Source organism: Salmo salar, chromosome ssa20 (assembly GCF_905237065.1).
Source record: "Salmo salar chromosome ssa20, Ssal_v3.1, whole genome shotgun sequence".
Classification (NCBI taxonomy): domain Eukaryota; kingdom Metazoa; phylum Chordata; class Actinopteri; order Salmoniformes; family Salmonidae; genus Salmo; species Salmo salar.
Genome location: NC_059461.1, coordinates 89,103,781 through 89,130,239, shown reverse-complemented (window position 1 = coordinate 89,130,239; position 26,459 = coordinate 89,103,781). Strand labels below are relative to the sequence as shown.

The 26,459-nt window shown below is 49.1% G+C and overlaps 2 protein-coding genes across 5 annotated transcripts in view; one reads left to right on the top strand and one right to left on the bottom strand.

Moving 5' to 3' along the window:
• LOC106581519 (small G protein signaling modulator 2) overlaps window positions 1-18,653 on the top strand; it is a 140,740-nt gene extending 122,087 nt beyond the window's left edge. For all 3 annotated transcript variants that reach the window (XM_045704090.1, XM_045704092.1, XM_045704091.1), the window contains 9 exons: window positions 4,083-4,211; window positions 5,680-5,862; window positions 7,332-7,742; window positions 8,313-8,437; window positions 8,623-8,705; window positions 10,180-10,289; window positions 10,465-10,561; window positions 12,638-12,805; window positions 14,803-18,653. In XM_045704090.1, coding sequence (XP_045560046.1) covers window positions 4,083-4,211; window positions 5,680-5,862; window positions 7,332-7,742; window positions 8,313-8,437; window positions 8,623-8,705; window positions 10,180-10,289; window positions 10,465-10,561; window positions 12,638-12,805; window positions 14,803-14,891 — 1,395 coding nt within the window. In that variant the 3' untranslated portion in view covers window positions 14,892-18,653. The remainder of the gene's footprint in view (window positions 1-4,082; window positions 4,212-5,679; window positions 5,863-7,331; window positions 7,743-8,312; window positions 8,438-8,622; window positions 8,706-10,179; window positions 10,290-10,464; window positions 10,562-12,637; window positions 12,806-14,802) is intronic.
• A 356-nt stretch (window positions 18,654-19,009) lies between these two features.
• The window catches only part of LOC106581522 (protein-tyrosine sulfotransferase 1), a 95,107-nt gene continuing 87,657 nt past the window's right edge, over window positions 19,010-26,459 (bottom strand). For both annotated transcript variants that reach the window (XM_045704093.1, XM_045704095.1), the window contains 3 exons: window positions 26,373-26,433; window positions 20,556-20,592; window positions 19,010-20,324 (listed from right to left, as the gene is read on the bottom strand). In XM_045704093.1, the coding sequence (XP_045560049.1) occupies window positions 26,398-26,433 (36 nt within the window). In that variant the 3' untranslated portion in view covers window positions 19,010-20,324; window positions 20,556-20,592; window positions 26,373-26,397. The remainder of the gene's footprint in view (window positions 20,325-20,555; window positions 20,593-26,372; window positions 26,434-26,459) is intronic.

Sequence of the window (26,459 nt, the reverse complement as noted above, 5' to 3'; positions counted from 1 at the left end):
CATTCCCACCGAACACTTCCGGTGAATTTACTAAATTACTCACGATAAACGTTCACAAAAAACATAACAATTATTTTAAGAATTATAGATACAGAACTCCTTTATGCAATCGCGGTGTCCGATTTTAAAATAGCTTTTCGGTGAAAGCACATTTTGCAATATTCTGAGTAGATAGCCCGGCCATCACAGGCTAGCTATTTTGACACCCACCAAGTTTGGTACTCACCAAACTCAGATTTACTATAAGAAAAATTTGATTACCTTTGCTTTTCTTCGTCACAATGCACTCCCAGGACTTCTACTTCAACAACAAATGTTGGTTTGGTTCCAAATAATCCATAGTTATATCCAAATAGCGGCGTTTTTTTTCGTGCGTTCAAGACACTATCCGAAGGGTAACGAAGGGTGACGCGCCCCGCTCGTATCGTGACAAAAAAATTCTAAATATTCCATTACCGTACTTCGAAGCATGCCAAACGCTGTTTAAAAACTATTTTTATGCGATTTTTCTCGTAAAATAGCGATAATATTCCGACCGGGAGAAGTTGTTTTCGTTCAAAGACTCAAAGAAGAAAATGGACTCTTCACGTGCACGCGCGCACCCGTCTCATTGTTCTCAGATCGACCACTTACCAAATGCGCTACTGTTTTTCAGCCAGTAACTGAAGAGTCATCATTCAACGTTCTGGCGCCTTCTGAGAGCCTATGGGAGCCTTAGAAAGTGTCACGTTAGAGCAGAGATCCTCTGTTTTGGATAGAGATGACAAAGAAGGCCAAGAAATGGTCAGAGAGGGCACTTCCTGTTTAGAATCTTCTCAGGTTTTGGCCTGCCATATGAGTTCTGTTATACTCACAGACACCATTCAAACAGTTTTAGAAATTTAGGGTGTTTTCTATCCAAATCAAACAATTATATGCATATTCTAGTTACTGGGCAGGAGTAGTAACCAGATTAAATCGGGTACGTTTTTTATCCGGCCGTGCAAATACTGCCCCCTATTCCCAACAGGTTAAGGTCCTGGAGTGGCCTAGCCAGTCTCCAGACCTTAATCCCATAGAAAATCATGCCATGTTGTAGCCATGTGTGCCTCTTTAAGTTCTCTCACCTCAGTCCGTAGAGCGGCCAGCTCTCTCAGACAGCCGTCCATCTCCACCTTCTGCCCTCCGGGTCTTGTTGGGGGCGATGTTGTTGTGCTGGTCTGTTTTGTGGGTCTGTTCTGTCTGGATTGTGTGGACTAGCTCTCTGAGCTCCACCATGTCCCTCTCCAGCTCTGTGAATTCATCATTCTCAATGATGGAGGAGCAGTGCAGTTGTGGGACCTGGGTGTGTTCAGTGCTGGGGGGGTGACTATTCTTGTCTGCAGCGCTGTGCCATGCCAGGGGATGGTCTGGTTAATATAGCACTGTGCCATGCCAGGGGATGGTCTGGTTAATATAGCACTGTGCCATGCCAGGGGATGGTCTGGTTAATATAGCACTGTGCCATGCCAGGGGATGGTCTGGTTAATATAGCACTGTGCCATGCCAGGGGATGGTCTGGTTAATATAGCACTGTGCCATGCCAGGGGATGGTCTGGTTAATATAGCACTGTGCCATGCCAGGGGATGGTCTGGTTAATATAGCACTGTGTCATGCCAGGGGATGGTCTGGTTAATATAGCACTGTGCCATGCCAGGGGATGGTCTGGTTAATATAGCACTGTGCCATGCCAGGGGTTGGTCTGGTTAATATAGCACTGTGCCATGCCCGGGGATGGTCTGGTTAATATAGCACTGTGTCATGCCAGGCGATGGTCTGGTTAATATAGCACTGTGTCATGCCAGGGGATGGTCTGGTTAATATAGCACTGTGCCATGCCAGGGGATGGTCTGGTTAATATAGCACTGTGCCATGCCAGGGGATGGTCTGGTTAATACAGCACTGTGCCATGCCAGGGGATGGTCTGGTTAATACAGCACTGTGTCATGCCAGGGGATGGTCTGGTTAATATAGCGCTGTGCCATGCCAGGGGATGGTCTGTGTTAATACAGCACTGTGCCATGCCAGGGGATGGTCTGGTTAATATAGCGCTGTGCCATGCCAGGGGATGGTCTGTGTTAATATAGCGCTGTGCCATGCCAGGGGATGGTCTGGTTAATATAGCACTGTGCCATGCCAGGGGATGGTCTGGTTAATATAGCACTGTGCCATGCCAGGGGATGGTCTGGTTAATATAGCACTGTGCCATGCCAGGGGATGGTCTGGTTAATATAGCACTGTGCCATGCCAGGGGATGGTCTGGTTAATATAGCACTGTGTCATGCCAGGGGATGGTCTGGTTAATATAGCACTGTGCCATGCCATGCCATGGTCTGGTTAATATAGCACTGTGCCATGCCATGGTCTGGTTAATATAGCACTGTGCCATGCCAGGGGATGGTCTGGTTAATATAGCACTGTGCCATGCCAGGGGATGGTCTGGTTAATATAGCACTGTGCCATGCCAGGGGATGGTCTGGTTAATATAGCACTGTGCCATGCCAGGGGAGGGTCTGGTTAATGTAGCACTGTGCCATGCCAGGGGATGGTCTGGTTAATATAGCACTGTGCCATGCCAGGGGATGGTCTGGTTAATGTAGCACTGTGCCATGCCAGGGGATGGTCTGTGTGGAAAATTCAGTCGCTTACGTTCCCCTCTTTGTAGCAGTCAGCAAATAGTGTCTCTGGATTGTCCTTGAACAGTTTCTTTTTGTACTTATTCCGTGCAGTGTTATTTTTAATATCCAAGGGGTACTGTACTGTGATGACATCTGCATTGGGATGGGGGAGGCTGTAAAACTCTGCTGCCATTGTTAGGCTCAACAGTTTTCACACCCTTCACTTCACACTTCAGTGCTAATTCAAGTTGCAGCCAGGTCTGTTCTGTCCTAGCAGCTTGGCTATTTTATTTATTAAGCTTTATATAACAAAATAGCCTAGAGATTGTTGTCTTTTACTTGTTGGCTTCAGAAGTAGGTTCAGACTGAACATTACTCACCTGGTATTTCCAGGTTCCTCTGTTTCTTCTGCAGGTTTTGGTTTGTTAGAAGTTTTTTTTCTCGATAGTCCTTGGTAGTAAGAATCCATTCAGGTCATTTTGTCCAAAATCAAGGTTTTAGTTATGGAATTTTGATTTGGTTTGAAAGTTTTGATGTAGAGGGTAGTATCCTTTATAAATCCTTGCAAAAAAAATCCAAGTTGATCTACATTTATCCAAATATAATTGATGATCTCCCTCTCCCTCCTCTCTCTCCTCTCTCTCTCTCCTCCCTCTCTCCTTCCTCTCTCATCTCTCTCGCTCTCCTCTCTCTCCTCTCTCCCTCCTCTCTCCTCTCTCTCTCTCTCTCCTCTCTCTCCCTCTCCTCTCTCTCACTCTCCTCTCTCTCCCTCCGCTCTCCCTCCTCTCTCTCCTCCCTCTCCCTCCTCTCTCCCCTCCCTCTTTCTCACTCTCCTCTCTCCTCCCTCTCTCTCCTCCCTCTCCCTCCTCTCTCCCCTCCCTCTCTCTCACTCTCCTCTCTCTCCTCCCTCTCCCTCCTCTCTCCCCTCAATCTCTCTCACTCTCCTCTCTCTCCTCCCTCTCCCTCCTCTCTCTCCTCCCTCTCCCTCCTCTCTCTCCTCCCTCTCTCTCCCTCCTCTCTCCTCCCTCTCTCCTCCCTCTCTCCTCCTCCCTCCCTCTCTCTCCTCCCTCTCCCTCCTCCCTCCCTCTCTCTCCTCCCTCTCCTCCTCTCTCTCCCTCCCTCTCCTCCTCTCTCTCCTCCCTCTCTCTCCTCCCTCTCTCTCCTTCCTCTCTCCTCCCTCTCTCTCTCTCTCTCTCCTCCCTCTCTCTCTCTCTCTCTCCTCCCTCTCTCTCCTCCCTCCCTCTCCCTCCTCCCTCTCCCTCCTCCCTCTCCCTCCTCTCTCTCTCCTCCCTCCTCTCTCTCCCTCCTCTCTCTCCCTCCTCTCTCTCCTCCCTCTCTCTCCTCCCTCTCCCTCCGCTCTCCCTCCTCTCTCTCCTCCCTCTCTCTCCTCTCCCTCTCTCTCCTCCCTCCTCTCTCTCTCTCCTCCCTTTCTCTCCTCTCTCTAGAACTATAAGGAGTTGGAGTTGTTGCGGCTGGTGTATTACGGAGGTGTACAGCATGACATCAGGAAGGAAGTCTGGCCCTTCCTGCTGGGTCACTACAAGTTTGGCATGGGCAAGAAGGACATGAGCCAGGTAGCTAACACAATACATCATATATACGTCAACTGGAGGCTCTGTCTGTCTGTCTGTCTGTCTGTCTGTCTGTCTGTCTGTCTGTCTGTCTGTCTGTCTGTCTGTCTGTCTGTCTGTCTGAGTGTGCTTGAGTGAGGGTTTTTATCATTCTGTCTGTCTAGTCGTCTGTCTGTCTGTCTGTCTGTCTGTCTGTCTGTCTAGTCGTCTGTCTGTCTGTCTGTCTGTCTGTCTGTCTGTCTGTCTGTCTGTCTGTCTGTCTGTCTGTCTGTCTGTCTGTCTGTGTGTGCAGAGATCTGTCTGTCTGTCTCTGTGTGCAGAGATATGTCTTTCTGTCTGTCTGTCTCTGTGTGCCGAGATCTGTCTGTATATTTGTGTCAGTCTGTGTTATAACATCTAGCACGCCCCACCGGAGACAGAGCTCCATCCCGTCCTACTGTCTCCCCCTCTGTCCTACTGTCTCCCCCTCTGTCCTACTGTCTCCCCCTCTGTCCCCTCTGTCCTACTGTCTCCCCCTCTGTCCCCTCTGTCCTACTGTCTCCCCCTCTGTCCCCTCTGTCCTACTGTCTCCCCCTCTGTCCCCTTTGTCCTACTGTCTCCCCTCTGTCCCCTCTGACCTACTGTCTCCCCCTCTGTCCCCTCTGACCTACTGTCTCCCCCTCTGTCCTACTGTCTCCCCCTCTGTCCTACTGTCTCCCCCTCTGTCCCCTCTGACCTACTGTCTCCCCCTCTGTCCTACTGTCTCCCCCTCTGTCCCCTCTGACCTACTGTCTCCCCCTCTGTCCCCTCTGACCTACTGTCTCCCCCTCTGTCCCCTCTGTCCTACTGTCTCCCCCTCTGTCCTACTGTCTCCCCCTCTGTCCCCTCTGTCCTACTGTCTCCCCCTCTGTCCCCTCTGTCCTACTGTCTCCCCCTCTGTCCCCTCTGTCCTACTGTCTCCCCCTCTGTCCCCTCTGTCCTACTGTCTCCCCCTCTGTCCTACTGTTTCCCCCTCTGTCCCCTCTGTCCTACTGTCTCCCCCTCTGTCCCCTCTGTCCTACTGTCTCCCCCTCTGTCCCCTCTGTCCTACTGTCTCCCCCTCTGTCCCCTCTGTCCTACTGTCTCCCCCTCTGTCCTACTGTCTCCCCCTCTGTCCCCTCTGTCCTACTGTCTCCCCCTCTGTCCCCTCTGACCTACTGTCTCCCCCTCTGTCCTACTGTCTCCCCCTCTGTCCTACTGTCTCCCCCTCTGTCCCCTCTGTCCTACTGTCTCCCCCTCTGTCCCCTCTGTCCTACTGTCTCCCCCTCTGTCCCCTCTGTCCTACTGTCTCCCCCTCTGTCCTACTGTCTCCCCCTCTGTCCCCTCTGTCCTACTGTCTCCCCCTCTGTCCCCTCTGTCCTACTGTCTCCCCGTCTGTTTCCAACTGTCTGAATAAAATGTAACATGTAAAAATATATTTGAAAACATCTTGTCCTACCATGTTGGTCTGTAGATGGATGAGAAGATCAGTGCCCGGTACCAGCAGGTGATGAAAGAGTGGAAGTCCTGCGAGGTGATAGTCAAGCAGAGAGAGAAGGAGATGCAGTCGGCCATCTTTGCTAAGCTGTCTTCAGGAAGCAGCATAGACAGCCACGTCCTCCGTCTCATACACAGAGACTCCACTCTCAGCAACGAGGTGGGGGACCCAGATTGATTGGTTGGTTGGCGGGTTGATTTGGTTGATCAATTGGTTGGTAACCCACCTCTACTACCACCTCTCTCTTGTCTCTACCCCACCTCTACTACCACCTCTCTCTTGTCTCTACCCCACCTCTACTACCACCTCTCTCTTGTCTCTACCCCACCTCTACTACCACCTCTCTCTTGTCTCTACCCCACCTCTACTACCACCTCTCTCTTGTCTCTACCCCACCTCTACTACCACCTCTCTCTTGTCTCTACCCCACCTCTACTACCACCTCTCTCTTGTCTCTACCCCACCTCTACTACCACCTCTCTCTTGTCTCTACCCCACCTCTACTACCACCTCTCTCTTGTCTCTACCCCACCTCTACTACCACCTCTCTCTTGTCTCTACCCCACCTCTACTACCACCTCTCTCTTGTCTCTACCCCACCTCTACTACCACCTCTCTCTTGTCTCTACCCCACCTCTACTACCACCTCTCTCTTGTCTCTACCCCACCTCTACTACCACCTCTCTCTTGTCTCTACCCCACCTCTACTACCACCTCTCTCTTGTCTCTACCCCACCTCTACTACCACCTCTCTCTTGTCTCTACCCCCCTCTACTACCACCTCTCTCTTGTCTCTACCCCCCTCCCTACTCCTCCCCCCTCCTCTTCACCCCCTCCCTACTCCTCCCCCCTCCTCTTCACCCCCTCCCTGCTCCTCCCCCTCCTCTTCACCCCTCCCTGCTCCTCCCCCTCCTCTTCACCCCCTCCCTACTCCTCCCCCCTCCTCTTCACCCCCTCCCTGCTCCTCCCCCTCCTCTTCACCCCATCCCTGCTCCTCCCCCTCCTCTTCACCCCCTCCCTGCTCCTCCCCCCTCCTCTACACCCCCTCCCTGCTCCTCCCCCCTCCTCTACCCCCCTCCCTACTCCTCCCCCTCCACTTCACCCCCTCCCTACTCCTCCCCCCTCCTCTTCACCCCCTCCCTACTCCTCCCCCTCCTCTTCACCCCCTCTCTACTCCTCCCCCTCCGCTTCACCCCTCCCTACTCCTCCCCCTCCGCTTCACCCCCTCCCTACTCCTCCCCCTCCTCTTCACCCCCTCTCTACTCCTCCCCCTCCGCTTCACCCCCTCCCTACTCCTCCCCCACCGCTTCACCCCCTCCCTACTCCTCCCCCACCGCTTCACCCCCTCCCTACTCCTCCCCCCTCCGCTTCACCCCCTCCCTACTCCTCCCCCTCCGCTTCACCCCCTCCCTACTCCTCCCCCCTCCTCTTCACCCCCTCCCTGCTCCTCCCCCTCCTCTTCACCCCCTCCCTACTCCTCCCCCTCCTCTTCACCCCCTCCCTGCTCCTCCCCCTCCTCTTCACCCCCTCCCTTCTCCTCCCCCTCCTCTTCACCCCCTCCCTGCTCCTCCCCCTCCTCTTCATCCCCTCCCTACTCCTCCCCCCTCCTCTACCCCCCCTCCCCCCAGGTGTTCATGTCAGTCGATGAGCCTGAGGTGGGGGGACAGGACACCCCAGGGGGGGGCGAAGGAGACACCCCCGGCCACTCTACAGTGGTTGCCCCGGCAGCCGGAGGGGCACTAGTTCCTGATGAGCGCCCCCTGGTGGAGTTTGACTCCCCTGACTCCGGCCTCCCATCCTCCAGGAACTACTCTGTCACTTCGGGACACTCTCAGATTCTCTCCTCGATCGACGACGGACAGAGCACGGAGGAGGACGGAGGAGCAGGGGAGGAGGCCCGGACACAAACACACAGTGTGACGGAGGAGAAGGAGCGACAGGATTCGTTAAGTGAGGAGAGGCTGTGTAGTCAGCTGGATAAGTTGATGACCAATGGGAATGGAGGAGCGGAGGGGATGCCTTCACTGTCCTCCTATACGGTAAGGATCGGACACACACACACACACACACACACACACACACACACACACACACACACACACACACAGATATTTTTAAAGAATGCTCCCTACTGTCCCAGGGAGTGTAAATGAATTGCATATCCACACACAGATCTGTTTGCTGTTTTAGGGGCTCCAGAGTGGCACAGCGGTCTAAGGCACTGCATCTAAGTGCAAGTCACTATATTACCTGGTTCAGTATGTAATTACTTGGTGCTGGCTATGTTGGCCAGGACGCTCTTGAAAAAATAGATTTCAAATTTCAATGAGCCCTCCCTGGTTAAATAAAGGTTAAATAAAATAAATAAATATCACATTTTAATACTGTCCTGAATACTGTTCTATAAAGGCAACTTTACTACATTTAAATGTACACTTCAAGTGAACTGAAGTGAATTAAAGCTGATAAAATTAATTGGTGATAAAAGTGTGTGTGTGTGTGTGTGTGTGTGTGTGTGTGTGTGTGTGTGTGTGTGTGTGTGTGTGTGTGTGTGTGTGTGTGTGTGTGTGTGTGTGTGTGTGTGTGTGTGTGTGTGTGTGTGTGTGTAGATTGAGCTGTTGGACACAGTGGCTCTGAACCTCCACAGGATAGATAAGGATGTCCAGCGCTGTGACCGTAACTACTACTACTTTACAACCGCTAACCTGGAGAAACTACGCAACATCATGTGCAGGTAAACACACACACACACACACACACACACACACACACACACACACACACACACACACACACACACTTTTATTTTTTTCATTCACTCTTTATTTCACTCTTTTTTTAAATGTTTCTCTTCCTCCCCCTTCTTCCTCCCCCCTCTTTCCCCCCCTCTTCCTCCCCCTCTTCCTCCTCCTGTCCCAGCTATGTGTGGGATCACCTGGAGATGGGTTATGTCCAGGGGATGTGTGACCTGCTGGCCCCTCTCATGGTCATCCTGGACGATGGTAGGAACCTCAGACACCATGGCTGCCTCCTAAATGGCATCCTGTAGTGCACTTCTTTTCACCATGGCCCTATGGGATCCTATCCCCTATGTAGTGCACTTCTTTTCACCAGGGCCCTATGGGACCCTATCCCCTATGTAGTGCACTTCTTTTCACCAGGGCCCTATGGGACCCTATCCCCTATGTAGTGCACTTCTTTTCACCAGGGCCCTATGGGATCTTATCCCCTATGTAGTGCACTTATTTTCACCAGGGCCCTATGGGACCCTATCCCCTATGTAGTGCACTTCTTTTCACCAGGGCCCTATGGGACCCTATCCCCTATGTAGTGCATTTCTTTTCACCAGGGCCCTATGGGACCCTATCCCCTATGTAGTGCACTTCTTTTCACCAGGGCCCTATGGGACCCTATCCCCTATGTAGTGCACTTCTTTTCACCAGGGCCCTATGGGACCCTATCCCCTATGTAGTGCACTTCTTTTCACCAGGGCCCTATGGGACCCTATCCCCTATGTAGTGCACTTCTTTTCACCAGGGCCCTATGGGACCTTATCCCCTATGTAGTGCACTTATTTTCACCAGGGCCCTATGGGACCCTATCCCCTATGTAGTGCACTTCTTTTCACCAGGGCCCTATGGGACCCTATCCCCTATGTAGTGCACTTCTTTTCACCAGGGCCCTATGGGACCCTATCCCCTATGTAGTGCACTTCTTTTCACCAGGGCCCTATGGGACCCTATCCCCTATGTAGTGCACTTCTTTTCACCAGGGCCCTATGGGACCCTATCCCCTATGTAGTGCACTTCTTTTCACCAGGGCCCTATGGGATCTTATCCCCTATGTAGTGCACTTATTTTCACCAGGGCCCTATGGGACCCTATCCCCTATGTAGTGCACTTCTTTTCACCAGGGCCCTATGGGACCCTATCCCCTATGTAGTGCACTTCTTTTCACCAGGGCCCTATGGGACCCTATCCCCTATGTAGTGCACTTCTTTTCACCAGGGCCCTATGGGACCCTATCCCCTATGTAGTGCACTTCTTTTCACCAGGGCCCTATGGGACCCTATCCCCTATGTAGTGCACTTCGTTTCACCAGGGCCCTATGGGACCCTATCTCCTATGTAGTGCACTTCGTTTCACCAGGGCCCTATGGGACCCTATCCCCTATGTAGTGCACTTCGTTTCACCAGGGCCCTATGGGACCCTATCCCCTATGTAGTGCACTTCGTTTCACCAGGGCCCTATGGGACCCTATCCCCTATGTAGTGCACTTCGTTTCACCAGGGCCCTATGGGACCCTATCCCCATAGAGGGACAGAAGAGCAGCTTCCCCAAGAGCACTTGTTGATGTTTCCCTCTCTCTCTCTATCGCTTTCTCTCTCTTTCTCTTGCTCTCTCTCTTGCTCTTTCCCTCTCTCTCTCTCGCACTCTCTCTATCTCTCTCTCCCCCCTGCTTCCCTCCCTCCATCAGAGTGTCTGGCGTACAGCTGTTTCACCCAGCTGATGAAGAGGATGAGCCAGAACTTCCCCAACGGTGGAGCCATGGACACACACTTCACCAACATGAGGTCCCTCATACAGGTGTGTGTGTGTGTGTGTGTGTGTGTGTGTGTGTGTGTGTGTGTGTGTGTGTGTGTGTGTGTGTGTGTGTGTGTGTGTGTGTGTGTGTGTGTGTGTGTGTGTGTGTGTGTGTGTGGAAATTATCTTAACATGAACCCTGACCTCTGGTTTGGTCTCTGTTTGATGACGTCATCAGATCCTGGACTCTGAGCTGTTTGAGCTGATGCATCAGAATGGCGACTACACCCACTTCTATTTCTGCTATCGCTGGTTCCTGCTGGACTTTAAAAGAGGTACGATGTTCAAATCACACCATTTGTTTTTATACTTGTCGTAATTATTATAATAATAATAATGTTATAATTTACTTAGACAGTTATGAAACGAGAGGGGATACAGGCAGGTAAGGGTGTGACGCTGCGATTGAACCCTGGTCTTCAGTAAGGAGCTTTATGTGATGTACCAGGAGTGTTACCAGCCGTGACTCTGTCTTCAGTAAGGAGCTTTATGTGATGTACCAGGAGTGTTACCAGCCGTGACTCTGTCTTCAGTAAGGAGCTTTATGTGATGTACCAGGAGTGTTACCAGCCGTGACTCTGTCTTCAGTAAGGAGCTTTATGTGATGTACCAGGAGTGTTACCAGCCGTGACTCTGTCTTCAGTAAGGAGCTTTATGTGATGTACCAGGAGTGTTACCAGCCGTGACTCTGTCTTCAGTAAGGAGCTTTATGTGATGTACCAGGAGTGTTACCAGCCGTGACTCTGTCTTCAGTAAGGAGCTTTATGTGATGTACCAGGAGTGTTACCAGCCGTGACTCTGTCTTCAGTAAGGAGCTTTATGTGATGTACCAGGAGTGTTACCAGCCGTGACTCTGTCTTCAGTAAGGAGCTTTATGTGATGTACCAGGAGTGTTACCAGCCGTGACTCTGTCTTCAGTAAGGAGCTTTATGTGATGTACCAGGAGTGTTACCAGCCGTGACTCTGTCTTCAGTAAGGAGCTTTATGTGATGTACCAGGAGTGTTACCAGCCGTGACTCTGTCTTCAGTAAGGAGCTTTATGTGATGTACCAGGAGTGTTACCAGCCGTGACTCTGTCTTCAGTAAGGAGCTTTATGTGATGTACCAGGAGTGTTACCAGCCGTGACTCTGTCTTCAGTAAGGAGCTTTATGTGATGTACCAGGAGTGTTACCAGCCGTGACTCTGTCTTCAGTAAGGAGCTTTATGTGATGTACCAGGAGTGTTACCAGCCGTGACTCTGTCTTCAGTAAGGAGCTTTATGTGATGTACCAGGAGTGTTACCAGCCGTGACTCTGTCTTCAGTAAGGAGCTTTATGTGATGTACCAGGAGTGTTACCAGCCGTGACTCTGTCTTCAGTAAGGAGCTTTATGTGATGTACCAGGAGTGTTACCAGCCGTGACTCTGTCTTCAGTAAGGAGCTTTATGTGATGTACCAGGAGTGTTACCAGCCGTGACTCTGTCTTCAGTAAGGAGCTTTATGTGATGTACCAGGAGTGTTACCAACCGTGAATCTGTCTTCAGTAAGGAGCTTTATGTGATGTACCAGGAGTGTTACCAACCGTGACTCTGTCTTCAGTAAGGAGCTTTATGTGATGTACCAGGAGTGTTACCAACCGTGACTCTGTCTTCAGTAAGGAGCTTTATGTGATGTACCAGGAGTGTTACCAACCGTGACTCTGTCTTCAGTAAGGAGCTTTATGTGATGTACCAGGAGTGTTACCAGCCGTGACTCTGTCTTCAGTAAGGAGCTTTATGTGATGTACCAGGAGTATTACCAGCCGTGACTCTGTCTTCAGTAAGGAGCTTTATGTGATGTACCAGGAGTGTTACCAGCCGTGACTCTGTCTTCAGTAAGGAGCTTTATGTGATGTACCAGGAGTGTTACCAGCCGTGACTCTGTCTTCAGTAAGGAGCTTTATGTGATGTACCAGGAGTGTTACCAGCCGTGACTCTGTCTTCAGTAAGGAGCTTTATGTGATGTACCAGGAGTGTTACCAGCCGTGACTCTGTCTTCAGTAAGGAGCTTTATGTGATGTACCAGGAGTGTTACCAGCCGTGACTCTGCACAGTAACTGTTGTTGTTGTTGTGTGTGGCACCTAGAAGTGGGGCCATAGTACACTGGATTTCTGTATGACATTAAAGATTAAAGGTGCAATACACCTCAACTAAACTAAAATGAAATTGTATTTGTCACATGCTTCGTCAACAGCAGGTGTAGACAGTGAAATGCTACTTTACGGGTCCTTTTCCCACAATGCAGAGAGAAAGAAAATCGAGAAATAACAGAAAAGTAAAACGTGTGTGTGTGTGTGTGTGTGTGTGTGTGTGTCTGTGTCTCTCCCCTCCAGAGCTGCTGTATCAGGATGTGTTCTCAGTATGGGAGGTGATCTGGGCGGCTCCTCATATCTCCTCTCAGCACTTCGTCCTGTTCTTGGCCCTGGCCCTGGTAGAGGTCTACAGAGAGATCATCAGAGATAATACCATGGACTTCACTGACATCATCAAGTTCTTCAACGGTGACAGACATAGCCTGAGTCCCAAATCACACCCTATTCCCTTTATAGTGCACCACTTTTGATCAGGCCCCTAGAGTAGTGCACTATGTATGGTATAGCGTACCATGTTGGACCCCAATAAGGACGTGGTATTTGTTGGGATGGAGCAGAAAAGTGTCGGCGGATTGTGCTCATTACAGATTGTGTGTATATAAAACAGTCTCCCTAACTTCCTGTGTGTGTGTATATAAAACAGTCTCCCTGACTTCCTGTGTGTGTGTGTGTATAAAACAGTCTTCCTGTGTGTGTGTGTATAAAACAGTCTCCCTAACTTCCTGTGTGTGTGTGTCTAAAACAGTCTCCCTAACTTCCTGTGTGTGTGTATATAAAACAGTCTCCCTAACTTCCTGTGTGTGTGTATAAAACAGTTTCCCTAACTTCCTGTGTGTGTGTATATAAAACAGTCTCCCTAACTTCCTGTGTGTGTGTGTGTGTGTGTATAAAGCAGTCTCCCTGACTTCCTGTGTGTGTGTGTATAAAACAGTCTCCCTAACTTCCTGTGTGTGTGTGTGTGTGTGTATAAAGCAGTCTCCCTGACTTCCTGTGTGTGTGTGTATAAAACAGTCTCCCTAACTTCCTGTGTGTGTGTGTATAAAACAGTCTCCCTGACTTCCTGTGTGTGTGTCTAAAAAACAGTCTCCCTAACTTCCTGTGTGTGTGTGTATAAAACAGTCTCCCTGACTTCCTGTGTGTGTGTCTAAAACAGTCTCCCTAACTTCCTGTGTGTGTGTGTGTATAAAACAGTCTCCCTGACTTCCTGTGTGTGTGTGTATAAAACAGTCTCCCTAACTTCCTGTGTTGTGTGTGTCTAAAACAGTCTCCCTAACTTCCTGTGTTGTGTGTGTCTAAAACAGTCTCCCTGACTTCCTGTGTGTGTGTGTATAAAACAGTCTCCCTGACTTCCTGTGTGTGTGTGTGTATAAAACAGTCTCCCTGACTTCCTGTGTGTGTGTGTGTATAAAACAGTCTCCCTAACTTCCTGTGTGTGTGTATATAAAACAGTCTCCCTAACTTCCTGTGTGTGTGTATAAAACAGTTTCCCTAACTTCCTGTGTGTGTGTATATAAAACAGTCTCCCTAACTTCCTGTGTGTGTGTGTGTGTGTGTATAAAGCAGTCTCCCTGACTTCCTGTGTGTGTGTGTATAAAACAGTCTCCCTAACTTCCTGTGTGTGTGTGTGTGTGTGTATAAAGCAGTCTCCCTGACTTCCTGTGTGTGTGTGTATAAAACAGTCTCCCTAACTTCCTGTGTGTGTGTGTATAAAACAGTCTCCCTGACTTCCTGTGTGTGTGTCTAAAAAACAGTCTCCCTAACTTCCTGTGTGTGTGTGTATAAAACAGTCTCCCTGACTTCCTGTGTGTGTGTCTAAAACAGTCTCCCTAACTTCCTGTGTGTGTGTGTGTATAAAACAGTCTCCCTGACTTCCTGTGTGTGTGTGTATAAAACAGTCTCCCTAACTTCCTGTGTTGTGTGTGTCTAAAACAGTCTCCCTAACTTCCTGTGTTGTGTGTGTCTAAAACAGTCTCCCTGACTTCCTGTGTGTGTGTGTATAAAACAGTCTCCCTGACTTCCTGTGTGTGTGTGTGTATAAAACAGTCTCCCTAACTTCCTGTGTTGTGTGTGTCTAAAACATTCTCCCTAACTTCCTGTGTTGTGTGTGTCTAAAACAGTCTCCCTAACTTCCTGTGTGTGTGTGTATAAAACAGTTCCCCTGACTTCCTGTGTTGTGTGTGTAAAAAACAGTTTCCCTGACTTCCTGTGTGTGTGTGTGTGTGTGTGTGTGTGTGTGTGTGTGTGTGTGTGTGTGTGTGTGTGTGTGTGTGTGTGTGTGTGTGTGTGTGTGTGTGTGTGTGTGTGTGTGTGTGTGTGTGTGTGTGTGTGTGTGTGTGTGTGTGTGTGTGTGTGTGTGTGTGTGTGTGTGTGTGTGTGTGTGTGTGTGTGTGTGTGTTGTGAGACAGAGATGGCAGAACGTCATGACGTGCAGCACATCCTTCAGATCGCTAGAGAGCTGGTGCACAAGGTCCAGTCTCTCATCGAGAACAAGTGATGAGGAGGAGGACGAAGAGAGGAGGATGAGGAAGAGAGGAGCCAGATGCCATCACCCTTCGATCCACCCTTCTGTCCTCCGCACCTAGCACAGCTTCCTCCCTCTCTTACCCCTCCAAAACCAGGGGAAGAGACAAAGACATGGGCCCTCCAGCCCTCTCTCCCTCCTGGCCTCTAACCCTCAATCCCTCCAGCCTTCAGCCCGCCAGCCAGACCGGTGGAGGATGAAGGCTCCAGGTGACCATCCTGGTCTGGATGCAGGAGAGAACAGTGGAAAGGAGAGGGATGTTGGCTGGGCCCAGGTTTAGATTTGGGTCCTGGTTCCTGGTCTAGGTCTGTTCCTAGTCTAGTTCCTGGTCTGGGTCTGGTCCTAGTCTAGTTCCTGGTCTAGGTCCATCACAGAGACCAGAGACCCCCTGACCTCTCCTTCTCAGAGACCACCTGACCTCTCCATCACAGAGAACCCCTGACCTCTCCTTCACAGAGAACCCCTGACCTCTCCTTCACAGAGACCCCCTGACCTCTCCATCACAGAGACCCCTGACCTCTCCTTCACAGAGACCCCCTGACCTCTCCATCAGAGACCCCCTGACCTCTCCTTCACAGAGACCCCCTGACCTCTCCTTCACAGAGACCCCCTGACCGCTCCTTCACAGAGACCCCCTGACCTCTCCTTCACAGAGACCCCCTGACCTCTCCATCAGAGACCCCCTGACCTCTCCTTCACAGAGACCCCCCTGACCTCTCCTTCACAGAGACCCCCTGACCGCTCCTTCACAGAGACCCCCTGACCGCTCCTTCACAGAGACCCCCTGACCTCTCCATCACAGAGACCCCCTGACCTCTCCATCACAGAGACCCCCTGACCTCTCCTTCACAGAGACCCCTGAGCTCTCCTTCACAGAGACCCCCTGACCTCTCCTTCACAAAGACCCCCTGACCTCTCCATCACAGAGACCCCCCTGACCTCTCCATCACAGAGACCCCTGACCTCTCCATCACAGAGACCCCCTGACCTCTCCATCACAGAGACCCAAGTATTTGTTACCAGTCAGTGATTGAGATTCCTCTCAGTGTTGATTCGGACGATGGGCTAAATGCGACGTGTGATATATGTGTGACTTCATCAAGTGTGACTTTGCTTTAGTGACACAACTTTAGAGTGTGAATGACCAAGTAAGCCAGTAGCACAGAGACTGGGTACAGTACAGTGTATAAATACCGGGGTGCTCAGTGCACTACCAGTAGAGGCCTCTAGAGGGCCCTAGCCACTCACACAGGCTATTATGGATTCCCCTTACAGAGGAGCAGAAGAGTTAAGAAGCCACGAAGAAGAAGCCTTCGTCTGTGACCAAATTGACTGTGCCAACTTTCAGACCTTTTCATTAAGTATTTATATGATCAGCCTTGAAACTTTGTCTTGTGGACCTGTTTTGATTGGTTAATAACCCTCTCTTCCTTTAGAATGTTCCTCTCCCTATAACCTTGCTTTATGGTTTGTTATTTTCTTCAATTCCTCAGATGTTGCCTTTATTATATACCAAGTGTACTGTATATTCCAGCCTGATCCACTTTGTTGTGAGTGTTGCCCTTGTTGGTCCAGTACCCATCAAGCCCCCACCACTTCCCTAGTAGGGGCCAACACAGCTCTCCTTCGGGAGGTGGGCTTCGTTGATTGGCATATAGCCTTTTCCTTCCCCTGTCGAAATTCCATTCTACGTTGTGCGCTATTGACCACGACTGACCAATGAACATGACCAAAGTGAAATTGAGTCAAATGATGATAGCACAAAAAAAAAATCATTAAAAAAAAAAGATCATAATCCGATTTTTAAATGATTATGATACTCCTGTATGAGGTGAGACATTGTTTGTGTCTTAAATAGCACCCTATTCCCTATATAGTGCACTACTTTTGACCAGGGCACCATAGGGTGCCATTTGGGACATTTGACATCCTTACTAGTCTCCAGTAGCTTCAAATAATAACCTGCACCCTTATTTCCAAAATGGCTGTCATGGAGTGGTTTCCTACAGTTACCACACTGCCCAGTCTTCCCCGATCCCGTGGTGTTGTGAAGAAATCAGCTTCTTGAAATGCAGAGTGCCCATTACAGGGCGATAGTAGTGTGGAATGTTTCTAAAATGGAACCTTAATAATTCCCTTTATCCACGGGTTGCACATTTCTTCACAAGTTTAGTTTTTGAAGGTCTGTTTTATAGGAGTGATGCCCAGCTGAGCGTTCTACTCGAGGCAGTCACAACGAGTGTCGGTGAGGAGCTATTCTGACGTGCGTTACGGTAGCTTGGAAACACGATTGGATTTTCAAAAAGAGGGAAATAATTAGTAGGACGAGCTTTTGTCATCATTGTCATGTCATGCCAGATTGACTTTAGATACAGTATATCTTTAGCTAGCTAGCTAATTTTGAGGGGAGAGCACCAACGTTTTTTCCAGCTAACGTTAGCATTGCTAGCTATTTCTGACAAACTTTGCTAACTCACGGCAACATTGCCATCTCTAAAGTCAACTTGACATCATACTGATGGCAAAGTTGTTTTATACAAATGATTTGTCTACTTTAGCAATGTCATCGTATTTCCAGGCCACTATAGTGTAAATTTGACTTAAAAAGTCATTAGCCCCCCTTTTCAGACTGAGCATTAGGGATCAGTCAGAGAACAATATGCTGGGGCATATTGAGTGACGGAAGGGCAACCCGTGATTAGTGCACTACTTTTGACCAGAGCCCTGGTTCTCAACCTTTTTTCGTTACTGTACCAGCAAAGTACATTTTCTTCTGCCCAGAGTACCCCTGAAGGACCTACCCCCTTATGTGTATTTCACCAGTAAGCGTATGGGCTCAGGAGAATGTAAGTAATGTACCCCGTGTGAATAGGCCAAGTAGCCCTAGTTGAGAACCACTGGTAAAGGGAATGGGGTTCCATTTCAAACATACATGGGTTTAAGTACAGTAGACGTCACAACACACGTGGTAGTTTATGATTGCAGTGTGAAGAAGGGGAAAAGTTTAGTAGCCTGGAATCATAACTTATTTTGTGATATTTAACTGCTGTTACAATGTTGGGTGCAGCGTTTCAGTCTGGTTGAACCAGGCTAGATTTGAGGCCCTTAGGAGAGCTATTTTCTTCCAATCAGGACCATGTGTACCAAAGCCTCAAAAACAGCCTGGCCCTGAGGTATGACGACAAGGTGCAATTTCATACCGTATCGCAAAGACTGTTTATTAGGTGTACAATATTTTTTTAAACCACGCTGTTTAATTCTAGATTATAACTACTGTGCAATTTCTGTTTTGACTATCGATGTAATCTCTCACATCTATAATGACTGCTGTAAATAAATAAACAAACCCCTCCCTCTCCAAAAAGCCCAATATTTCTATGAGGACGGAATAAGGATATAACGTATTTTAAAGTGTATTTTAATACGTTTGGGTTTTAAAGCAGCGTGTATTTGAGAATGCTGATTGCTGTGTATAACAATCCTGGTTACTGTGTTTAACTGAATGCTGGTTACACTTTGTTGACTGTTATGTTCTCTCAATGTTGTGCACTGATGGTGAATAAGAAGAAAAAAATATATATAAAAAAAATAATTTCAAAATTATATATTTATTTTGTTTTGAAAAGCCAACCATTTGAATTGCAGATTAGGTATTGTATGTATCTTTTGCCTTGAATGTAATGTATTACTAAACACAGTTTAATCCTTATTATTAAAACATTTTAATAACTGGGAGATGACCATGTCTATTGTAACTCATTTGAAACGTGTATATCCCAAAATGCCATTCTATTTCCTTTATAGTGGACTACTTTTGACCAGAGTGCTTTCTCATCGTTTTTAGGGGCTGTTTACAGAAAACCTAACCTAACCTAACCAAGGTCCATAAGCTACTTTCAGCGTGAGAACCAATCGAACATCAAGTTGTAAAAATTCTGAACTTCCCCTTTAAACGTTTATATTTCTTAGTTATTTGGTCTCGTCTTCCTCACTTTGAAACCTTCTTCTTTTCTCCTTCCATGGCTGTGGCTTCATTCACAAAACACACACACACACACACACACACACACACACACACACTGAACAACCGGTTTACAAAATGCCATCTTTATCACTGTCAATACTTAAAAACAGATCTTGTACATCAGTACCCATGGAATTGCACGATAGAAAGGCATGAAAAACAAAAATGAAAACATTAAAATAGATATTGCATCTTCAAAAAGCAAAATGTCATCCATAAATACATTAGTCACTTTTTTTGATGTTTAAGTCCACTGTATTTTCTTACAACAGAATCACAGATGTGTATATATATATATATAGCCAGGAGAAATCATTTAAAAGAAGAAAAACAAATGAGGATGAATGAACATGGGGTCACGAGAATAGTTTTTCAAAATTCTGGTAACTTTCTAAAAATGTCCATGGTTTTCCAGAAATCCTGGTTGTAGGATCTCAGGAATCTTCCAAACTGGGATTTTTCGAAAATCTAGGAAATTGGGGTAATTTTGCAACCCTCGACAAGAAAGATAGAAACATAACAGTAACATTGACATTCTCTGGTCACCATTTTGTGACAAATGTATCATTTGTTTACATTACGAACATCAAAAAGGCCAAGAGAGTTCTCCACAAAGCCAGTGTGGAAAACGGTTATATCCAGTCATGATGGGATACAATACTGTGTGAATGTATACTACATGACCAGAAGTATGTGGACACCTGCTCGTAGAACATCTCATTCCAAAAATCATGGGCATTAATATGAAGTTGGTCTACTGCTCCAGAGTCCAATGGCGGCAACCTTTACACCACTCCAGCCGACACGCGGCATTGCGCATGGTGATCTTAGGCTTGTGTGCGGCTCCTCTGCCATGGAAACCCGTTTCATGAAGGTCCCGACGAACAGTTCTTGTGCTGACGTTGCTTCCAGGGGCAGTTTGGAACTCGTGAGTGAGTGTTGCAACGATTTTTAAGCGCTTCAGCACTCGGCGGTCCAGTTCTGTGACCTTTGTGTGGCCTACCATTTTGTGGCTGTGACGTTGACGCTCCTAGACATTTCCACTTCACAATAACAACATTTACAGTTGACCGGGGCAGCTCTAGCAGGGCAAAAATTTGAGAAAGGTGGCATCCTATAACAGTACCACGTTGAAATTCACTGAGCTCTTCAGTAAGGCTATTCTACTGCCAATGTTTGTCTATGGAGATTGCATGGAGGTGTGCTTGATTTTATACACCAGTCAGCAACGGGTGTGGCTGAAATAGCCCAATCCACTAATTTGAAGCGATGTCCACATACTTTTGTATATATAGCGTATGTGTTTGTGTGTGTGTTCATGGAAGAGTACTGAGGTCCACAAAAAGTGGTGGTGAGTCTATTGGATGTCTGTCCATCGGTGCCTGAGACAGAGAGAGACAGAGACACAGAGACACAGAGAGACAGAGAGACAGAGAGACAGAGAGACAGAGAGAGAGAGAGAGAGAGACAGAGACACACATGAAGGGGTTATCCTGGTGACTATTGACATAGAGACCTATGGGTCCTGGTCAAAAGTAGTGCACTTTATAGGGAATAGGATGCCAATTAAGACTCATTTTAGATGCGTGGTATTATGACTGAACTCCACTTACCATCAGCCTGTCCTCTAGCTGCATCTATTTCCACCTTCTAGAAAAAAAACAGACACCGTTTCAACATCGTTCTGATCACAAGCTTGTTGATAATTGCTGTTTTCAAAAACCCATACCAGATCCGAATCAGGTGTGCTGGAACCGATCAAGAAGGAAGGAAAATGGCTGGGGGTACTATAGGAGAGGTTTAGGGAAATGGATGGGGGTACTATAGGAGAGGTTTAGGGAAATGGCCTGGGGGTACTATAGGAAAGGTTTAGGGAAATGGCCTGGGGGTACTAGAGAGGGGGTTTAGGGAAATGGCTGGGGGTACTATAGGAGAGGTTTAGGGAAATGGATGGGGGGTACTATAGGAGAGGTTTAGGGAAATGGCCTGGGGGTACTAGAGAGGGGGTTTAGGGAAATGGCTGGGGGTACTAGAGAGGGGGTTTAGGGAAATGGCCTGGGGTACTATAGGAGAGGTTTAGGGAAATGGCCTGGGGGTACTATAGGAGAGGTTTAGGGAAATGGATGGGGGGTACTAATGGAGAGGTTTAGGGAAATGGCCTGGGGGTACTATAGGAGAGGTTTAGGGAAATGGCCTGGGGGTACTATAGGAGAGGTTTAGGGAAATGGCCTGGGGGTACTAGAGAGGTTTCGGGGAAATGGCTGGGGGTACTAGAGGAGAGGTTTAGGGAAATGGCTGGGGGTACTAGAGGAGAGGTTTAGGGAAATGGCCTGGGGTACTATAGGAGAGGTTTAGGGAAATGGCTGGGGGTACTATAGGAGAGGTTTAGGGAAATGGCTGGGGGTACTAGAGGAGAGGTTTAGGGAAATGGCTGGGGGTACTATAGGAGAGATTTAGGGAAATGGATGGGGGTACTATAGGAGAGGTTTAGGGAAATGGCTGGGGGTACTATAGGAGGGGTTTAGGGAAATGGCTGGGGGTACTGGAGGAGAGATTTAGGGAAATGGATGGGGGTAAAGGAGGAGAGGTTTAGGGAAATGGCTGGGGGTACCGGAGGAGAGATTTAGGGAAATGGATGGGGGTACCGGAGGAGAGGTTTAGGGAAATGACTGGGGGTACCATAGGAGCGGTTTAGGGAAATGGATGGGGGTACCGGAGGAGAGGTTTAGGGAAATGACTGGGGGTACTATAGGAGAGGTTTAGGGAAATGGCTGGGGGTACTGGAGGAGAGGTTTAGGGAAATGGCTGGGGGGTACTAGAGAGGTTTAGGGAAATGGCTGGGGGTACTATAGGAGAGGTTTAGGGAAATGGCTGGGGGTACTGGAGGAGAGGTTTTGGGAAATGGCTGGGGGTACTATAGGAGAGGTTTAGGGAAATGGATGGGGGTACTAATGGAGAGGTTTAGGGAAATGGCCTGGGGGTACTATAGGAGAGGTTTAGGGAAATGGCCTGGGGGTACTATAGGAGAGGTTTAGGAAATGGATGGGGGGTACTATAGGAGAGATTTAGGGAAATGGCCTGGGGGTACTATAGGAGAGGTTTAGGGAAATGGCTGGGGGTACTATAGGAGAGGTTTAGTGAAATGGCCTGAGGGTACTAGAGAGGTTTCGGGAAATGGCTGGGGGTACTAGAGGAGAGGTTTAGGGAAATGGCTGGGGGTACTAGAGGAGAGGTTTAGGGAAATGGCCTGGGGGTACTATAGGAGAGGTTTAGGGAAATGGCCTGGGGGTACTATAGGAGAGGTTTAGGGAAATGGCTGGGGGTACTAGAGAGGTTTAGGGAAATGGCTGGGGGTACTATAGGAGAGATTTAGGGAAATGGCTGGGGGTACTATAGGAGAGATTTAGGGGAAATGGCTGGGGGTACTAGAGGAGAGGTTTAGGGAAATGGCTGGGGGTACTATAGGAGAGATTTAGGGAAATGGATGGGGTACTATAGGAGAGGTTTAGGGAAATGGCTGGGGTACTATAGGAGGGGTTTAGGGAAATGGCTGGGGGTATTGGAAGAGAGATTTAGGGAAATGGATGGGGTACTGCAGGAGAGGTTTAGGGAAATGGCTGGGGGTACTGGAGGAGAGATTTAGGGAAATGGATGGGGTACTGGAGGAGAGGTTTAGGTAAATGACTGGGGGTACTATAGGAGAGGTTTCGGGGAAATGGATGGGGGTACAAGAGAGGGGGTTTAGGGAAATGGCTGGGGGGGTACTATAGGAGAGGTTTAGGGAAATGGCTGGGGGTACTATAGGAGAGGTTTAGGGAAATGGCCTGGGGGTACTAGAGAGGGGGTTTAGGGAAATGGCTGGGGGTACTACAGGAGAGGTTTAGGGAAATGGATGGGGGGTACTAAAGGAGAGATTTAGGGAAATGGCCTGGGGGTACTATAGGAGAGGTTTAGGGAAATGGCCTGGGGGTACTATAGGAGAGGTTTCGGGAAATGGCCTGGGGGTACTAGAGAGGTTTCGGGAAATGGCTGGGGGTACTAGAGGAGAGGTTTAGGGAAATGGCTGGGGTACTAGAGGAGAGGTTTAGGGAAATGGCCTGGGGGTACTATAGGAGAGGTTTAGGGAAATGGCTGGGGGTACTATAGGAGAGATTTAGGGAAATGGCTGGGGGTACTAGAGGAGAGGTTTAGGGAAATGGCTGGGGGTACTATAGGAGAGATTTAGGGAAATGGATGGGGTACTATAGGAGAGGTTTTGGGGAATTGGCTGGGGTACTATAGGAGGGGTTTAGGGAAATGGCTGGGGGTACTGGAGGAGAGATTTAGGGAAATGGATGGGGGTACTGGAGGAGAGGTTTAGGGAAATGGCTGGGGGTACTGGAGGAGAGATTTAGGGAAATGGATGTGGGTACTGGAGGAGAGGTTTAGGGAAATGACTGGGGGTACTATAGGAGAGGTTTAGGGAAATGGATGGGGGTACTGGAGGAGAGGTTTAGGGAAATGACTGGGGGTACTATAGGAGAGGTTTATGGAAATGGCTGGGGGTACTGGAAGAGAGGTTTAGGGAAATGGCTGGGGGTACTAGAGAGGTTTAGGGAAATGGCTGGGGTACTATAGGAGAGGTTTAGGGAAATGTATGGGGGGTACTAATGGAGAGGTTTAGGGAAATGGCCTGGGGTACTATAGGAGAGGTTTAGGGAAATGGCCTGGGGGTACTATAGGAGAGGTTTAGGAAATGGATGGGGGGTACTATAGGAGAGGTTTAGGGAAATGGCCTGGGGGTACTATAGGAGAGGTTTAGGGAAATGGCTGGGGGTACTAGAGGAGAGGTTTAGGGAAATGGCCTGGGGGTACTATAGGAGAGGTTTAGGAAATGGCCTGGGGGTACTATAGGAGAGGTTTAGGAAATGGATGGGGGGTACTATAGGAGAGATTTAGGGAAATGGCTGGGGGTACTAGAGGAGAGGTTTAGGGAAATGGCCTGAGGGTACTAGAGAGGTTTCGGGAAATGGCTGGGGGTACTAGAGGAGAGGTTTAGGGAAATGGCTGGGGGTACTAGAGGAGAGGTTTAGGGAAATGGCCTGGGGGTACTATATGAGAGGTTTAGGGAAATGGCCTGGGGGTACTATAGGAGAGGTTTAGGGAAATGGCTGGGGGTACTAGAGAGGTTTAGGGAAATGGCTGGGGTACTATAGGAGAGATTTAGGGAAATGGCTGGGGGTACTAGAGGAGAGGTTTAGGGAAATGGCTGGGGGTACTATAGGAGAGATTTAGGGAAATGGATGGGGGTACTATAGGAGAGGTTTAGGGAAATGGCTGGGGGTACTATAGGAGGGGTTTAGGGAAATGGAAGGGGTACTGGAGGAGAGATTTAGGGAAATGGATGGGGGTACTGCAGGAGAGGTTTAGGGAAATGGCTGGGGGTACTGGAGGAGAGATTTAGGGAAATGGATGGGGGTACTGGAGGAGAGGTTTAGGGAAATGACTGGGGGTACTATAGCAGAGGTTTAGGGAAATGGATGGGGGTACTGGAGGAGAGGTTTAGGGAAATGACTGGGGGTACTATAGGAGAGGTTTAGGGAAATGGCTGGGGGTACTGGAGGAGAGGTTTAGGGAAATGGCTGGGGGGTACTAGAGAGGTTTCGGGGAAATGGCTGGGGGTACTATAGGAGAGGTTTAGGGAAATGGCTGGGGGTACTGGAGGAGAGGTTTTGGGAAATGGCTGGGGGTACTATAGGAGAGGTTTCGGGAAATGGCTGGGGTTACAAGAGAGGGGGTTTAGGGAAATGGCTGGGGGGTACTATAGGAGAGGTTTAGGGAAATGGCTGGGGGTACTATAGGAGAGGTTTAGGAAATGGCTGGGGTACTATAGGAGAGGTTTAGGGAAATGGATGGGGGTACTATAGGAGAGGTTTAGGGAAATGGCTGGGGGTACTATAGGAGGGGTTTAGGGAAATGGCTGGGGGTACTATAGGAGAGGTTTAGGGAAATGGCTGGGGGTACTGGAGGAGAGGTTTAGGGAAATGGCTGGGGGTACTAGAGAGGTTTAGGGAAATGGCTGGGGGTACTATAGGAGAGGTTTAGGGAAATGGCTGGGGGTACTGGAGGAGAGGTTTCGGGGAAATGGCTGGGGGTACTATAGGAGAGGTTTCGGGGAAATGGCTGGGGGTACAAGAGAGGGGGTTTAGGGAAATGGCTGGGGGAACTATAGGAGAGGTTTAGGGAAATGGCTGGGGGTACTATAGGAGAGGTTTAGGGAAATGGCTGGGGGTACTAGAGAGGGGGTTTAGGGAAATGGCTGGGGTACTAGAGAGGTGGTTTAGGGAAATGGCTGGGGGTACTAGAGAGGGGGTTTAGGGAAATGGCTGGGGGTACAATAGGAGAGGTTTAGGGAAATGGCTGGGGGTACTGGAGAGGGGGTTTAGGGAAATGGATGGGGGTACTAGAGAGGGGTTTAGGGAAATGGATGGGGGTACTAGAGAGGGGGGTTTAGGGAAATGGATGGGGTACTATAGGAGAGGTTTAGGGAAATGGATGGGGGTACTAGAGAGGGGTTTAGGGGAAATGGCTGGGGCGACTAGAGAGGGGTTTAGGGAAATGGCTGGGGGTACTAGAGAGGGGGTTTAGGGAAATGGCTGGGGGTACTAGAGAGGGGGTTTAGGGAAATGGCTGGGGGTACTAGAGAGGGGGTTTAGGGAAATGGCTGGGGGTACTAGAGAGGGGGTTTAGGGAAATGGCTGGGGGTACTAGAGAGGGGGTTTAGGGAAATGGCTGGGGGTACTAGAGAGGGGGTTTAGGAAAATGGCTGGGGGTACTAGAGAGGGGGTTTAGGGAAATGGCTGGGGGTACTGGAAGAGAGATTTAGGGAAATGGCTGGGTACTAGAGAGGGGGTTTAGGGAAATGGCTGGGGGTACTGGAGGAGAGATTTAGGGAAATGGCTGGGTACTAGAGAGGAGTTTAGGGAAATGGCTGGGGGTACTAGAGAGGGGTTTTAGGGAAATGGCTGGGGGTACTAGAGAGGGTGTTTAGGGAAATGGCTGGGGGGTACTAGAGAGGGGGTTTAGGGAAATGGCTGGGGGTACTAGAGAGGGGGTTTAGGGAAATGGCTGGGGGTACTGGAAGAGAGATTTAGGGAAATGGCTGGGGGTACTGGAAGAGAGATTTAGGGAAATGGCTGGGTACTAGAGAGGGGGTTTAGGGAAATGGCTGGGGGTACTGGAGGAGAGATTTAGGGAAATGGCTGGGTACTAGAGAGGGGGTTTAGGGAAATGGCTGGGGGTACTAGAGAGGGGTTTAGGGAAATGGCTGGGGGTACTAGAGAGGGGGTTTGGGAAGTGGCTGGGGGTACTGGAGGAGAGATTTAGGGAAATGGCTGGGTACTAGAGAGGGGGTTTAGGGAAATGGCTGGGGGTAGGCTTTTACTACCCACCTGTGTGGCGTGTTGGCTGCTCCTCCTAACTGGGGTTAGGTTTCTCTGGAGTCTTCTGAAGCTGGAGGGAAGAGAAAGGAGGAAGAC